Source organism: Vulpes vulpes, chromosome 12 (assembly GCF_048418805.1).
Source record: "Vulpes vulpes isolate BD-2025 chromosome 12, VulVul3, whole genome shotgun sequence".
Taxonomy (NCBI): Eukaryota; Metazoa; Chordata; class Mammalia; order Carnivora; family Canidae; genus Vulpes; species Vulpes vulpes.
Window position 1 is genome coordinate 122,278,614 of NC_132791.1, and position 17,228 is coordinate 122,295,841.

Genomic DNA, 17,228 nt, shown 5'->3' on the forward strand with positions numbered 1-17,228 from the left:
TAAGAAAAACAGTCAAGGAGCTGAGAATATGCATAGGTGACTTCCCAGAAGTTCCTCATTTTCATTATGTGAGAAACTACCATCACAACATACAGTTCCATATACTCATGCCTGTTTTATTTTGCTCAACATAAACAGAAAAGTTTTTTTTTTAAAGGTTTTATTTATTATTCATGACAGACACAGAGATAGTGAGAGGCAGACACACAGGCAGAGGGAGAGGCAGGCTCCATGCAGGGAGCCCAACGTGGGACTCGATCCCGATCTCCAGGATCACATCCTGGGCTGCAGGCGGCACTAAATCGCTGGGCCACTGGGGCTGCCCAAGTTTTTTTTTTTTTTTTAATAAAAGTTTTTTTTTTTAAGATTTTATTTATTTGTTTATTCATGAGAGACACAGAGAAAGAGAGAGAGACACAGAGAGAGAGAGAGGCAGAGACACAGGCAGAAGGAGAAGCAGGCTCCATGAAGGGAGCCTGACGTGGGTCAGGTCTCCAGGATCACACCCTGGGCAGAAGGCGGCACTAAACCACTGAGCCACCCAGGCTGCCTAGCAGAAAAGTTTCTAAGATTTGGCTACAGGTCGAGAAGGGACCTCAAAGCCAAGCCTTTGTTCAAGTGTTAAGTCCTTTTTTTTTCTTCACTAACAAAACTCCTTTTTTAAAATTATTTATCCCAGTTTGGTCAAAGTGATTTAAGTCCTTGAAATGAAGAAGCTGCCCACTCCTTGTGCAATTCCCTGACTGCTTCAGTCTGGAATAATAAGACTGGTCTGAGGCTCAGGAAGCTCCTCTGACCTGGTTAGGGAACTCAGGTACTCCTGGTCCTAGTCCCTGAGGAGGAGGCTCTGGGGTTCAGTAATCACCATTAATACCACCCAGACTCCCCAGGGATTCTGTACCTCCTCTTTGACAGTGCCAAACTCAGGATCCAGCGCTTTGAAGTGATACCGGTGATTTCCCTCCCGGTCAATAGCTGCTTTAAAATCCTTCAGTGTCACCTCCCCCAACCTGCAACAAAGGGCAAGAGCACTGAAACAGACTATTTATCAATAGGTTGGGAAGATGAGACGTTAGCTTTATTTTTTTATTTTTTTTAAGATTTTATTTATTTATTCATGAGAAACACAGAAAGGCAGAGACATAGGCAGAAGGAGAAGCAGGCTGCCTATGGGGAGCCTGATGCGTGGGGATAAATCCCAGGACCCTGGGATCAGGACCTGAACCAAAGGCAGATGCTCAACCACTGAGCCACCCAGGTGCCCCAAGATGTTAGCTTTAAACCCAAGCCCCTGCCAAAGACTCTCCAGGAAGAAATGGCATGGCCTTATTAGGTCCCTGCTGCTGAGAACCCAGACAATTCTGGGACGGCAGAGGTTAGGGAGCCACCAGGAATGAATGGGAACAGCATTGGGGTGATCTGATAATTTAAAATATATTTTTTTGTTTCAGCAGCAGCCAGATCACTTTTCTCTGTTTTACTCTGGAAATAAGACATAATAAGGTCTCTGAAGTTTGTTGAACCATCAGTATGTTGAACTATCAATATATCTAAGTTCTCTTGATCTCCTTCTTGGCAACAATATTCCTTTCTCTAGGCTGGTGGTAGTTAAATCAGATGTTATCATCTTTATCCTTCCAGCTTCAGAAAGCTCTTCTCTAGCCCAGATCAACTAAGCAAACACCCCAGGAAACGGACATCCTATGACCTTTCTCAGTAGTTGGTTCCAGAGTTTAAAAAATCTTTCTTTCAAAGCCATTTACCTTACAAGGGAGTATAAATGAATGTTTGAGGGCTTTTAACATGAATTTTCAATTGCTTAGATGCAGTCATCAACAGTACTAAGATCAATGAGTGATACCCCTGGAGGGCCAGGCTGCTAGCAATCCATGGCTAGCAACAGGAGGTATTGTGAGCCTTTAAAAAACTATTTTGCCTAACTTGGAACATATTTGTATATCAGAATCGGGAGCACCATTCTTGTCTCTACCTAGCAGCAGATCGTGTGATTTGTCTCTTGGAATGCCACTGGTGGTAACACTGAAACTAGAATCCCAACTTGAATGCTTCCTACACTGTACTGTTTCTCAAACACCTCAGCTCCTTCAGTGGGCAGTAACTAATGGTTCTGCCTCCTTTCCTTTTTAAGACAAACAGCGATTTCAGAATCTTACCTCTTTGGTATATTGACCATGAAGGGTGTAAGTGACCGGTCAGTGAAGTAGAGCACTTTAGTGCAGGTGCTGCTGACAGCTGGCGAGCTCTGTGAGTGAGGCAACTCTGCAATCAAAAGAGAGACAGTGGTCAGAACTTAATTTGCTCCCAACCACCCTCATTTCCAGTTATTCAAAGTGTCTCAGGAGAATGAAGCCGCCTGAGGTCACAGCACAGCTTTCACACCATTGCAAAACACCAACCATGTCCATAGGGTGTGATCACACAGGGAGTCACCACTAGGGCCATGAAACATGGAGGTGCTTTGAACATGGACACTATCACGAGGCCATCATTTCTCACCCATTCCAGGTATTCCTACCAGGGCACAACAAGTGTCCTGACAGAGGCTGTTGCTCAGAGTCAAAAGAGGTCAAAGAAGCCAAGCAAGATTTCAACTAAGAAGAATGGACACAGCAGAAGATGCAGATACTGCCAACATTTAGACAGTGGTAGAGAATGCTCACGCGATTCATGAAAAGAGAAATAAGCAGGAACAGGGATCACAGAGCAAAGTAACCTTAGAAACCCAGAGTCCAAGGGACTTCATGCTTCCATTGTAAAAGGCACAAGACCTACTTTATCCCTTGGCTACACAGGATCTATATGTGTTGGTCCCATGGTTTGTTCTTTTTTTTTTTTTTTTAAGATTTATTTATTTATTCCAGAGAAAGAGAAAGAGAGAGAGGAGGGGCAAAGGGAAAAGGAGAAAGAATCCTCAAGGAGACTCCCCGCTAAGCACAGAGCCTGATGTGGGGCTTGGTCCCAGGACCCTGAGATCATGACCTGAGCCCAAACCAAGAGTCAACTGCTTAACTGACTGAGCCACCCAGGCACCCTGGTCCCATGGTTTTGAACTCAAACTCCTTGGTCTACATCTTGTCTCTACATTTTTTTACAGGTACTTATAGAAAATTTTAATTAATGAGTACTTACGATTATGCTTTTTTTTTTTTTAAAGATTTTACTTATTCACAAGAGACAGAGAGAAAGAGAGAGAGAGAGAGAGAGAGAGAGAGGCAGGCAGAGGGAGAAGCAGACTTCCTTGCAGGGAGCCCGACATGGGACTCGATCCCAGGACCCCAGGATCATGGCCTGAGACAAAGGCAGACACTCAACCACTGAGCCACCCAGGCACCCTGATTATGCTTTTAATAAGAGAAAAGACTAATTAGAAATTTTTATCATAAGAACCAACAAACGATAATTATTGTATCTTATAACCTAATTGATATAATTTTTTAATATAATTGTTATAATATTAAAATCTCCCCTGCCATTCTACCTTCATATATTTTCTTGACTTATTCTAGGCCTTTCAACATCCCTTGTCCTATTTGAGTCTACTCTTGAGTAGATATTGATCGACTCTTAACAGTATTTTTCTTGCTTTTGTGGACGTCTTATAATTTCTTACTGAATGTCAGACATCACGTGTACGACAGTAAAGAGGGACTTAAAAAATGTTTATGCTTAGAAAATGGGCACACTGCTTGTTCTGCTAGGCCATTACTAGGGATGGTTCATCTAGACTGGAATTGAGATGGGATTGGGATTTTTGTTAAGGTTACCTTCAGTATACCACCCGTCATCCTTGAATTCTAGTTATGTTTAGGGGGTGGCTGGTTGCTGGAGGGTTTTTCTTCAGTGTTCCTGTTCCACCTTCAGCTTTTGACTTTACTTGAGTGCCTATACCTGAGTCAATCTCTCTACACTTTTTGCCCCACTCCCCCCGCCCCAGCAGAATACTATTGCTTATTGCACAGTGTTTGCACACCCAGTGGCCGGGGATGAGGGGAGCTTCCCTGTGGTCATGTTCCAACCTTGTCTTGAGGGTGGGGCTTTCAGAGTGATCCTATCCTTCCCCCAAGGGTAGGCAACTTCTAAAGATCTGAGCCCAAGGCAATAGCCTACCATTCTTCCAGGAGCAGACAGTTCTTTTTTCCTTTTTCCTTCCCCCTAGCCAAAATGGGTCTTCACCTTTGCCTGGGACAGGGAGGGAGGGGAAAACAGGATTTGCTGCCCTTTCCTAAAGGCTCAAGGCTTTTGTTCCTCAAGGAAGAATGCTTAGTGCTTTTCCTGCAGTGGCAGCTGGTCCCCATCTCTGGGTCTCCACCACCAAGAGAGGTTTCCTCTAGACTCTGTTCCTACCACCAGTATTTTTCATAAGCACCTGATGGAGGTCCATAAAGAGCCAGCAAGTGGATGCAAACTCCTCTTGCATTTGTGGCCCTCAGGATTCCTATACTCTCTGCTTAGCCTTGAGCAATTAATTACAATCCTAGCTGAATTCTTCCCTGTTTGTATGGTGGCACCATCTTTCTCCCGTGCTCCGCCACAATCTTGCATGCATGCATGCATGCATGCTTGCATCCAATCTCTCCTTGGAGCCACCTGTTTGTATTCTGGTGGGTTGGACACCCTATGATCTCATCTCTCTAATGAGTTCAAGAAAATTATTTTTTTTTTCAATAGAGGTAAAATTCACATCACACAAAACTCACCATTTTAACCAGGTAAAGTGTACAATTCAGTGGCATTTAGTACATTTAATGTTATGTCACTATAACTATCTAGTTCTAGAACATCTTATTATCCCAAAAGGAAACCTCATACCCATTAAGCAGTCACTCCTTTCTAATCTTGGTACCTGTCGAATGTAATGTCCCCTACCCATTGTCTCTATGGATTTGCCTATTCTGAACATTCCACATGAAAGGATTCATCCAACTTATACCCTTTTGTGTCTGGCATCACTCACTTAACATTACCAAGGTTCATCTCCATTGTAGCACAGATCAATACTTGGTTCCTTTTTGTGACTGAATGATATTCCACTGGATGCATATGTCAGAATTTGTATCAACAACATTCATTAGGTGATGAACATTTGGGCTGTTTCTGCCTTTCAGCTATCGTGAATAATGCTATGTACATGTATGTACAAGATTTTTGTTGTTGTTATTTTTGGATAACTGTTTTTAATTCTTTTGAGTATTTAACTAGGAAGGAAACTGCTGGATCACATAGTAATTCTGTATTTAAGTTTTTGAGGAACCATAAAACTGTTTTCCACAACAGCTATACTATTTTATATCTCCACCAGCAATGTTACAAGAGCTCCAGTTTCTCCACATCCTCAACAACACTTACTTTCCATTCCTTTGGAACCACCTAGTGGGCATGAAGTGGTATCTCACTATGGTTTTGACATACATCTTTTCATGTGTGGATTAGCCATTTGTTTATCCTTGGAGAAATGTCTATTCAATTCCTTTGCCCTTTTGCTGTTGGATTCCTTGGTCTTCTGTTGTCAGTCTATAAGAGTTCTTTATGCATTCCTAATCCTAGACCCTTATCAGGTATACGATTTTCAAGTATGTTCTCCTAATCTGTTTGTCTTTTCACTTTCTTGATAGTGTCCTTTGATGCAAAAATGTTTTTAATTTTGATGAAGTCCCAATTTCCCTATTTTCTTTTGTTGCTCACACTTTGTTGTTTTGTTTTTCTTTTGATGCTGAGAATCTAAGGTCATGAATATTTTCCCTGTGTTTTCTTCTAAGAGATTTATACCTTTAGCTCTTATATTTACATCAGTGATTTATTTTTAATTTTTGTACATGGTGTGAGGTAAGGGCCTATCTCTATCTTTTGCATGTGGATATCCAGTTGTCCAGCACCATCTGTTGAAGAGACTACTTGCTGGTCAAATGACTACAGATATATAGGTTTTATCTGAACTTTCCATTCTATTCCAGTAATCTACTGTATTACTTTTAAAGGTTTTTTTTAAAAAAGATTTTATTTTTATGTATTTGAGAGAGAGTGAGAGCAAGAGAGTGTGAGGAGCAGGGGCAGAGCCGAGGGAGAGGGAGAGGGAGACTCCCCACTGAGCAGAGAGCCAATCCCAGGACCCTGACATCATGACCTGAGCCAAAGGCAGATGCTTAACAGACTGAGTCATTCAGGTGCCTACTGTATTACTTTTAAAATCTGAAATAATAAATACTGCTTTCCCTTAAGAGTAAAAGGCAAGAAAAGAAGTAGATTCAGAAAGATTACTCTTTCAGGAGATTTGGCTGTGATGAAAAGTAGAAAGACAGGGCATAGCCAGAGGGGAATAACTGGAAGTTATTTTGAGGCTATTAACATTTGCCTTGCACCTATCCTATGCCAAACACTATAACATATTATTTGCATATAATATTTCACTTAATGCTCATAATCCTTCAAAATTATCTCCATTTCATGAACAAGGAAACTAAAATTCACTGATATTAACAGCCTTGCTCATGATCATATACTCTGCTGAGAGCCAAAACTGCACTTCAGATCTGTTTGATTTCATACTACATATTTTCCCTTATTTCGTGTCCAGTTTTATTTTTTTTTAATTTTTTAATTTATTTATGATAGTCACAGAGAGAGGCAGAGACACAGGCAGAGGGAGAAGCAGGCTCCATGCACCGGGAGCCCGATGTGGGATTCGATCCCGGGTCTCCAGGATCGCGCCCTGGGCCAAAGGCAGGCACCAAACCGCTGCGCCACCCAGGGATCCCTCGTGTCCAGTTTTAGACACAAAGTTTGAAGTACCTTTCTACCTACAAGGAGATATCTAGCTGTTATTCAGAAATAGAGCCCTGAAGCTCAGAAAAGGGCTGGGGTTAGAGATTAAAGTTTAAAAATAATCAGCACATAAGAGTAGTTTAAGCTGTGGGAGTGGAAGGGATCACCTGAAGAAAATATGAAAAGGCCAGGTCTAGATCCCCATGGATCTCAGGACACATCAACATTCAAGGGTTCGACGGAGAAGAGGAGAATGTGTCTAGTTCACTAGACTCTCGATAAATATTTGTTGAATGAATAACTGGTTGGTACTCAAGTTAAAGAGGAAGAATGTATACAGAAGGAAACTTTGTAAGAGCAGTAAGTGCTTCTGAAAAGTCAATGGAAGACGAGTTTTGAAAAGTAACCACTTTGATTAAGGAACAAGAAAGTCAACAGTGATCCAACAAAAAGAACATGTGGATTAGATGAGTAACAGTCGGCTGGTAGCTAGAGTAGTGAATGCGAAGAAAGGAAGGAAAACGAACAAGTATAGACTATTCTTTCAATGTCTGATGCAGGGGAATGAGAGAGAAGAGTCAGTAGGTAGAGGGCTAGCGAGTTACACAAGTTTTTGTTTTCAGAGAAGAGACCTTGTATATCATTTGTGAATTTACAAGCAGCAATGAATTTATTTGCAGTATTCGGGATAAGTACTGCAAATACACAAAAGTGAGGAATTTATTAGACTTTTAAAGAAGAATTTCCAAATATTTAGACTTACCTATATTGGCAGTTTATATTAACCTAAAGAAAGTACTAAAGGGGATGGCAATAAAATAAAAAGCCTCTCGAGAAAACAGAAGTAACTATTTCAAAACAATGCTAGAAAAAGAAATTGAAACTAATTCTGGTACTAATATAATTTGTTTTGTTCCCAGTGTAAATCCCTCATTCAAGAAGAAAAGGTATCTGGTGACATATATATTATTTTATTTACCCTGCAAAAAAACATTTTACCTTTCAAATTGTGCCAATATCTTAAGTATCTTATATCTTAAGTATCTTACTTTAGGTTTTTTTTTTAAGATTTTATTTATTTGACAGAGACAGTGCTTGCTTTGGCAGCACTAATATAACAAATTACATTAGTTTTGAAATAGTCACTTCTGTTTTCTCGAGAGCCTTTTTATTTTATTGCCATCCCCTTTAGTACTTTCTTTAGGTTAATATAAACTGCCAATGTAGGTAAGTCTAAATATTTGGAAGTATACTAAAATATTTGACAGAGTGAGAACAAGCAGGAGTGGGTACAGAGGGAAAAGCAGGCTCTCTGCTGAGCAGGGAGCCCGACACAGGACTCAGTCCCAGGGCCCCGGATCATGACCCCCAAAGGCAGATGCTTAACCAACGAGCCACCCAGGCACCCCTAGGTTTTGTTTATTAATGTAGTTTTCAAAACTCTATAAAACTTGTTACAGTCAGCTTTTTACTATTTGTTTTTTTCTAGATTACTATGTACTTTTAGATTAGGACTGGGTAAACTATAAAAGATGAGAAAATGTCAACATTATTAAAGCAAAAGATAACACACACAATAAAAGAGAAATTACCAGGCAGGGTAGTAAGTTTCCAGCATGTTTGAAGGAACAGGGAAAGAAATTAAAGGAGAGGTCACAGAACAAGTTAAATGACTTCTTAGGTGTGGCCACTAGGAGGTGCAAATCTTTCTCAGGACTCAAACTGATGGGATCCCTGGGTGGCGCAGTGGTTTGGCGCCTGCCTTTGGCCCAGGGCGCGATCCTGGAGACCCAGGATCGAATCCCACATCGGGCTCCTGGTGCATGGAGCCTGCTTCTCCTTCTGCCTATGTCTCTGCCTCTCTCTCTCTCTGTGACTATCATAAATAAATAAAAATTAAAAAAAAAAAAAAAAAAGGACTCAAACTGAAAAAGACCTCAGCACCAGCTTTTAAGGAAAATCCCCTAAGAATTAAACTTGCCATTAGGAAGAACTGGAAATTTTCTGTGCTTTTTGGGGCTGCAGGATGGTTTGTGTGTGTTTTTGTTGTTTTATATTTTTCTGTGGTTAGTGTAAACGTTTTGATACTGTGTATTTTCCAAAGATATTTTAGCTTGAGTCCGCAACATCCTGCATGTGGTTAAATGTGTACTTGCAGTGATGGTGGTGATGACAACCGTATGTGTTTTCATAGTCCTAGAAGTAACCTGATTTAAGTATTAACTAGAGAAACAACAGAGTGAAGCACCACAAGAAAAATTTTACTCTCAAAATGTTAGTACCAAGAAAAATACTAAATCTCTGATCTAATATGCTAGGAGTCCTTACTGCGCAATAATGAGTACTTACTTGAATTAGGGGGCCAGGACTCCCGGTATTCACTACCTGCTTGACTTCTGGGTGACTTGCCCCGAACCTGAGGAGCCACACAAAAATGCTCAGTTAGGATCAGCAGGAGAATTTATCCGAGAAATTTAAATCATAAAAGTATACCTGAAATACATACTTTTCTACCACATCTTCCACAGTATATAAAGCTAAACAATTTATCCTAACAATAATGATGTCCATTCATAAAAGGCTTTCTAGTTTCCAGTGCATTTTCCCATATATTTCCACATCTGATGTCAAGCTCATTCAGGGGAGAAGTGGAAGCAGAATAAGCAATAAAGAGAGACCCTGTGTGGTCAAGAACCACAATTTCTGTGGAGCAAGAGTTATCACGAACTCTCATCCTGATGAAGAGTTAGCTCCACTTAGAGGAAAACCAAAGAGAAAGGCAACCACAACCTTCCACAGGGTCTTCCCATCTTTTAGCATGGCCTTCATCTAAACTAAACTTGATAAAACTAAGTTCTTTGGGTGCTTGCCTAAGAGAAACAACACAGGAAGAGGATTACCCTTCTGTCTTGTTTCTTCTGGGTCTCCATGGCATGCAAGCGCTCCATCAGGCTGGAGATGCCCTGCTCCAGGCTGTCGATGGTGTGGTGCTGAGGGTCGTGGCCACTGAAGCTGTTGCGGAGGCTGCGGAGTGCATCACGAACAAGCTGCAGATCACTGGTCTGTGAGCAGAAAGGAGGTGCTGCTGACCTGGCGCAGTGCCCCACTGTTAACCACATCCCAAGTGCTGGCCTTATGATGGTACAGGATAGAGATTACCAGGATTGGTCTTTTCTTTTCTTTAAGATTTTATTCATTTATTCATGAGAGACATACAGAGAGAGGCAGAGACGTAGGCAGAGGGAAAAGCAGACTCCCTGTAGGGAGCCCAATGTGGGACTTAATCCCAGGACCCGGGGATCATTACCTGAGTCAAAGGCAGACACTCAACCACTGAGCACCCCAAGCATCCCCAGTCTTTTATTTTCAAGGGAGGAGGTATGAGTGATAAGAAATCTTCCTTCACAGAAGTGGGCCTACTGTTTGCCCACTAATTATTAATTTTGGATAGCAAGTGCTTCACATCTTTACATGCTCAACAGAAATGCAAGAACTAGGAAACTGGGGTTCAAAAGGCCTGGGGCCCTGGCAGTGGCTAGGCTCCTCTTCTGGTTTTAGCTGGAAGTGGAGGTCTGCATGCAAATCCTAAGAACCTACCCCTTTGTGAGTGATTGAAGCAGCTCCTTTTCCTGCCACTGGAAGGAGAAAACCATTGCTTTGAGAGTTGTGACTGTTGTAGTTGGTCACCTATAGCAGCAAGAAGTGATGCTTGTTATAAGGGAGAATTCCAAATCAACATGTCCTGTCTTATTTTTCTTATTTATACTTATCACTTCCTGACATAGTATGTCACTGTGTATTTGTTCATGCCTCTCTCAATTAGATTGTAAGCCTCATGAGTATAAAGACTTTTTTTCTCCTTTTGTTCATCGTTGTAACCCCAGGACTTGATACATGGTTGGCACTGTTGAATAAAAAATGAGCAAAACGGAAGCCTCAGCCTGGAGACCCCCAACCCAGCCTCAGCCTGGCCACTAGAGGGTCTGAGAATGCTGCTCTAGCAGCTCCTGACTTCGCTCCAGTAAGAAAAAAATAAGAATCAGGAGTACTATTTTGTGAGCCTGACTCTGAGCCAAGTGGATCTACCAAGACTGTCCATTTTCCAGATGGGTCATTTTTTTTTTCAGATGAGTCTTCTTTTTTTTTCTCCCAATAAGTCTTATTTCTAAGGCTCAGAAGTTAAGCAAATTGAGGTCACATAATGGTAAAAAGTATATGAAAAACTGGAATATCAAACCAGATTTTCCTTGCCTGGAACCTGCACTCTTTTTTTTAAGTTTTCTTTATTTAAATAACCTCTACACCCCACATGGGGCTCGAACCCAAGACCTTGAGATCAAGAGGCACATATTCTTCTAACTAAGCCAGCCAGGCCCTGGAATCTGTACTCTTAACCCCCTCATCAAGTAGCCTCTGCGACCCCGCAGATATGGGAGAGGGACCCCAAGTTGTAAGTTACCTCATCAGCCTCTCTTTTCATACAGTGAGCCAACAGGACATCTTTCTGTTCTAACTCCCGCTCAAGATCCACCTGCAAATATAAGACACTATATCAGAAAAGGAGGTCTTCAGGCTGGAGGGGCAGGAAGCCAGTGGGTGACTATTTTCCCACCTGCTGGTAACTGGCCTCAGAGAGTTTCCGGAGTGCTTCCTCCAGCTTGACCTGGTGCTGCTGAAGGAGGCGCTCCTTCTGCCCCAGCTCTTTCTGCAACAGAGAACAAGCTTTCAGATGTGTGGCAGAGCCAAGCACACTAAGCAGCAGTTCACCATGGGCCATGCAAGTTCCAATTGAGCAAAGGAGAGCCTCCGGGGGAACAGTCCTTTCCTCAAGCCACACTGGAAGCCATTATACACCATAGTAATCTCACACAGTACAAAGGATCCTTGGAAAAGTAAGGAGGAAGGGAACTACCTTTTGTAGGAGGATCACTATATACCATGCATGCTAGATAGAAAGAAAGGTTGAGACTGAAGTTTCCAGACAACTAGTTCTATGCTCCTACTCTTAGATTTGCTATCTGTTCTTCAGGGTGACTGAATCAAAGGAACAAAGATTTCCTTGCAGAAAGCAGCCATGAGAACAGAGTACTTAAGATCTCTTTGAACAACAGCAACAATCGACTGTTTGAAAAAGGTCAAATGGAAATCATCGGCAAACTGATAAACATTCTTTTTTTAATAATTTTTTTAAAGATTTATTTATTTATTCAGAGAGAGAGAGAGAGAGAGAGAGAGAGAAAGGCAGAGACACAGGCAGAGGGAGAAGCAGGCTCCATGCAGGAAGCCCAATGTGGGACTCGATCCCTGGTCTCCAGGATCACACCCCAGGCTACAGGAGGCACCAAACCGCTGCACCACCGGGGCTGCCCAACATTCTTACCTTATATTCTCCCAAGAGGCGGTTCCTCTCATCTAGCTTCCTCTGTAAGTCCACCTGCAAGAAGGAAGAGAAAGAATTAACTGGCACAGAAGTGTCATCTGCCTACCCTAGTAGAAGACCAGCTACTCAGTAGCCAGAGCTGATGTTGGCCATGAGAGGACACAGCACAGAGATGGCACAGTCATGGTGAAGACACACAGCTGCTCTGTGGCTGCTCTCCATGTCTTTAGTAAGATAAACTATCAAACCACAGTTCTGCCTCTGTCTCAGTGTCCTCAAAGTTGAAGGCTCAAGGCCAGTGTGGTATGGGCTTTCAGCCAGAAGCAGAGATGACTCTAACAGGACGTAGAAGTAATTGCAGACACCAAGGGCTGGCATCTCAGAAATAAGGTCAGGGAGATAAGGCCGGCAGATCTAACAGGTAGTTCCTGGGGCTTAACGAAGGCAGAGTTCATTCACGTAGCTCACATTCTGGTTGTGCAGTTCATCTTTGTCCATGTTTGCTCTCAGCAGTTCTTGTTTGAGCTGAAGAACAGATGTGTCCTGCTGCGTTAACCTCTGCTGCAAGGCATCCTGGGGAAAATGCACACTCGTCACTGTGGTCCCAGTTAATCAATTAGCCAGTTATTACTGAAAGTTTTAAACCCCTTGCTGCAACATCCAGCATTAGTTCGGGCAGACTGGGAGACAAAGAGAGTACAAGGAGCAGGGACTTTTCTGTCCCCTCCAGGATTTTAGCAGTTAAAGGACAATCCTACCCATCGTCCTACACCTAGCTGACTGTAACCTGATTTTTCCTCCACCTTTTCCTCACCCCTCTCCTCCACTGAATTCCTGACAGCATGATGCTCCAGAGAATCAGTGGCCTTTGGGATCCAACAGACCCAGATTCAAATTACAAGTCTACACTTACCTTGATGACACTGACCACGGACAATGTTCTCTCCTTCCTCCCACCCTGGCTTTTTCATCTGTATTCTGGGCATATAAATACTGAATCTAGATGAGCTCTTTATCCTCCTCCTTCTCTGCCAAATCCCCATCTGCTAGAGAGCCAGGCCCTAGAGCTGCCTGCTACCCTGTTGATATAGAATCCCTGGAATCACTCCCACTTTCAGAGCACTGCTCCTGCCCTCCTCCCATTGCCTTCCAATGTCTTGTCTGGATCAGGACCTGGATTGTATTTCCACGCTTAGAACTCTTCTTGGGGGTCGCCTGGGTGGCTCAGTGGCGGAGTGCCTGCCTTTGGCTCAGGGCGTGATCCCAGGTCCAGGGATTGAGTCCCATAATCGGCTCCCTGTGAGGAACCTGCTTCTCCCTCTTTCTGTGTCTCTCATGAATAAATAAATAAATAAAATATTAAAAAAAAAACAACCTCTTCTTGGGCTGATGGGTTTCTTTCCCAGTATCCTACAATCTTACCAGCTTTAGAGAATCTTTCTCAGCTTGGACCCTCTTGGTTCCTACCATGAGGAAGAACTGTGGGTTGTACACACTTAAAGGAGTCATCTATAACACATTTCTCCAACCATGGCAACCTCAAATGGAAATAATGGATTGGAACTGCACTGCAGTGTATTTGCCCTGACTCTTCTCTCTTTACAGACTGCAAAGAAACAGTGCGGCTCTGGCGAAATTGAGAGCCCATTCTTAAGTATGCTGTCAGCCACGACACTACATGGCAAAGGCCATCCAAGATGCCCCTGGCGTCAGCAGTTCAGAAGAACTTTTCCCAAAGTGTTAGTAAGTGTTGCATGGGAAAAAAGGTACTTCTGTAGTTAATAATTCCAAACTTTTTTTTAGGCCAATCTTCTTATGGCAGACTTTCTTAGGTTCTTTGTATGGTGTTACTCACTGGGACTTTTCCGGCCTACAGGGCATTTCTCAAACTTACTTGAGCATACTTGTTTTCCGAAGTATCTCAAAGGATTAAGGCTACAAAATATACTCTGACAAACGCTGCTGAGCTACCCTCCAGTCTAGCCCATGAATGGGAGTGTGGGGAAGAGGGGGAAAAGCAGTAGCTTAAGAACATCCTTCCAGGCTTCTAGGTGTTTATTCAGCAGATACAATCCCACTTGTGTGAAACAACATATATTCCAGGCTGTTTGCTAGATCACTGTTTGTGTTAGCAAAAGACTGGGAATAACCTAAAAGACCATCAGTAGGAACTGATTATCATATAAACATACACTGGCATACTGTGCAGCCATAGAAAAAGATCTAGAAAGGTCTTTATGTACTGAAATAAAATAATCTCTAGGATATGCTACTAAGTGAAAAAAGGAGCAACGTGTCAAGCTGCATATATACATAGTATAGTACACTATCATTGGGGAAAAATTATATACATATGTGTTTATTGATAACTGATCAGTTGGGACGCCTGGGTGTCACAGCAGTTAAGTGTGTCTGCCTTCGGCTCAGGGAGTGATCCTGGAGTACCAGGATCAAGTCCCACATCAGGCTCCTTGTATGGAGCCTGCCTCTCCCTCTGCCTATGTTTCTGCCTCTCTCTTTCTGTGTCTCTCATGAATAAATAAATAAAATCTTAGAAAAAAATGACTGTTAAGTTGCCTCAAAGAAAGAGAACTAGGTGACTGAGCAGGGAAGTGGGCAAGGCTGGAAGACAGACTCTTCAAGGATTATATTTTTACACCTACTTCACTTCAAGCCATTTAATATTATTAACTCCTCAAAAATGGAGTAAATTACAATGTTTAAGAGGACATTCTTTAGAACAGAAGAAAACTAAAAAATTGTTTGTTTTTACACATAAAAACCACCAGGGTGACACGGAGGGAAGCGACAGCACTCTGAGTCATAACCACCAGAAATAAGTCTCAGCAAAACACAGGTATTTTCCTCAACATGTCACAATTCCCATCCACAAAGCACTTTCTAATATCACACAGCCTGTTCACAGCTCCAGCAAATATATACAAAACCCCAGGCCCAACTAGCCTCCTACCACCCACGCTTAGCAGTGTAGACAGCTTTACCATGTGGAGTTTATTTAAGGGGTTAAATGTCTTCCTTTTTACCTTTATCCCCTGTAAGTTTCTGGCTTCTTGTTTACATTTCAGTAGCTCCTTCTGCAAACCAAATATAGTTAGATCAGATGGTTGCGTCTGGGTTGCTTCAGAAGCATTACCTCATTCTGTCAGTAAGAACACAAAACTCAGATAACCATTCCATGAAAACTTAACCCTGAGGCAGAGAGCAGGTCTGGTCCAGTAAACTGTAAAGCCTGACTCACAGAGACAGACACAAGATCCATCCCATTCTTCCCTATGCTACCCAGGCTCAAATGCAGGTAGAGAAGAGTCTTGCCAAGGAAGAAGATACCCACATTCCCACAGACTCTTATTCCTACATTTAGCATGGTTCCCTGACAGGAAAACTTAATCATAAAAATCTAAGACTCCCTTACTGAAACATACAATCATATCTTAATATGCCTATCCCCAATTTCATTTGTTCAGCAAAGGGTTAGAGTGCTTCAGATTCTCCAAGTGGGCATTATTCTTTATAAACCAAACAAAAACACATTTAGTCCAATAATGAAATACTAATTACCCATACCTTATAATAGATTAAATATATGTATATACTTGTCACTAGGAAAGATTTTAGGAGAGGAACATCCATACCCCAGACCCTGCTCTCTCTTCTTTTCCTACTGCATCACATCAAGAGTTTGGAATTAACATATCTAAAATGGGGATTCTTCACATGGGCTCCACAGATGAGCTCCAAAGTTACTCTATTAAAAATTCAAGTCAGGGAGTGTGTATGCACGCACCCATGCATATTCCTGGGGAGGCAGTTAATGGCATTAGTCATATATCTATGACTCCAAAAAAGTCAAAACCCACTGAACTATGAGCATTCTGGGAAGAAATCATTATAAATGACCATAGTGGACTGTAGTTAATAAAATGCATCGTGTATTTGAAAGTTGATGAGATGGTAAATGTTAAAAGTTCTCATTAAAAGAAAAAAATGTGGAATTATGTGTGGTGATAGATGTTAGCTAGACTTATAGTGGTGATCATTTCATAACATATACATATATCAAATCAATATGTTGTATACCTGAAAGCAATATATTATAAATTATAGAAAATTATTTTTAAAAGATCATACTAGGGGCAACTAGGTGGCTCAGTTGGCTAAGCAACTGCCTTTGACTCAGGTCATGATCCCAGGGTCCTAGGATTGAGCTCCCTGTTCAGTGGGGAGCCTGCCTTTCCCTTGCCCACTGCCCCTCCCCTACCTCATGCTCTCTTATTCACACACATTCTTTCTCAAATGAATAAACAAAAAAAAACCAAAAACAAATAAAAATTAAAAATACCATATCATATTAGACACATTTTTAATTTAAAATGAAAGATTATAAAATATTTAAAACATAAAGGTAGAACCAGTGACATAAATACCTATTATTCACCCCCAAGACTGAAAAGACATTATATTTTTGCCATATTCAGGACATGTCTCTCTTTTTCAAATTCAAGAAATAAAACAGACACAGCTGAAGTCCCAAATCTGTATCCCTTCCCTATACCCATTACCATTTTGATGGTGTGTAATAATTTTTTTTCAAAGGGAAAAAGCCACATGTTCTGACATACCTTTAGGTCCTGATTCTCCTCCATACTCTGATCCAGACGACTTTGGATTATAATCTAAATATAAGGCAAAAAGAGGTAGCTATGTAGCTAGGCCATGAAATTCAGAGGTCATTCATTCAATGAATATTTACTTAGCACCTTTTCAATGCTAGCCCTGTGCTATGAGGACAGAGAAGATGAAGAAGCAGTTCCTCTCCTCTGGTGGAAGCACACACACAGGGCAATGCCAGGAAAAGACCATGGATGAAGTTTAGATAAGTGTGTGTGTATAGGGGATGGGGAGTCGGGAGAAAAGGCAAAGAGATGATGAAATGAAGTTTGCATTGGAGGTAAATTATTGTTGCTATTCTTTTTAAAAGATTTTACTTACTTATTCATGAGAGACAGGCAGAGAGAGAGAGAGAGAGAGAGAGAAAGGCAGAGACACA

At 41.8% G+C, this 17,228-nt stretch overlaps 1 protein-coding gene across 8 annotated transcripts in view; it reads right to left on the bottom strand.

Moving 5' to 3' along the window:
- The window catches only part of DIXDC1 (DIX domain containing 1), a 70,874-nt gene that overhangs the window by 4,020 nt on the left and 49,626 nt on the right, over nucleotides 1-17,228 (bottom strand). For all 8 annotated transcript variants that reach the window (XM_026006827.2, XM_026006824.2, XM_072729814.1 and 5 more), the window contains 11 exons: nucleotides 16,801-16,854; nucleotides 15,205-15,255; nucleotides 12,629-12,733; nucleotides 12,161-12,214; nucleotides 11,393-11,485; nucleotides 11,240-11,311; nucleotides 10,378-10,467; nucleotides 9,681-9,842; nucleotides 9,130-9,196; nucleotides 2,175-2,280; nucleotides 902-1,010 (listed from right to left, as the gene is read on the bottom strand). In XM_026006827.2, coding sequence (XP_025862612.1) covers nucleotides 902-1,010; nucleotides 2,175-2,280; nucleotides 9,130-9,196; nucleotides 9,681-9,842; nucleotides 10,378-10,467; nucleotides 11,240-11,311; nucleotides 11,393-11,485; nucleotides 12,161-12,214; nucleotides 12,629-12,733; nucleotides 15,205-15,255; nucleotides 16,801-16,854 — 963 coding nt within the window. The remainder of the gene's footprint in view (nucleotides 1-901; nucleotides 1,011-2,174; nucleotides 2,281-9,129; nucleotides 9,197-9,680; nucleotides 9,843-10,377; nucleotides 10,468-11,239; nucleotides 11,312-11,392; nucleotides 11,486-12,160; nucleotides 12,215-12,628; nucleotides 12,734-15,204; nucleotides 15,256-16,800; nucleotides 16,855-17,228) is intronic.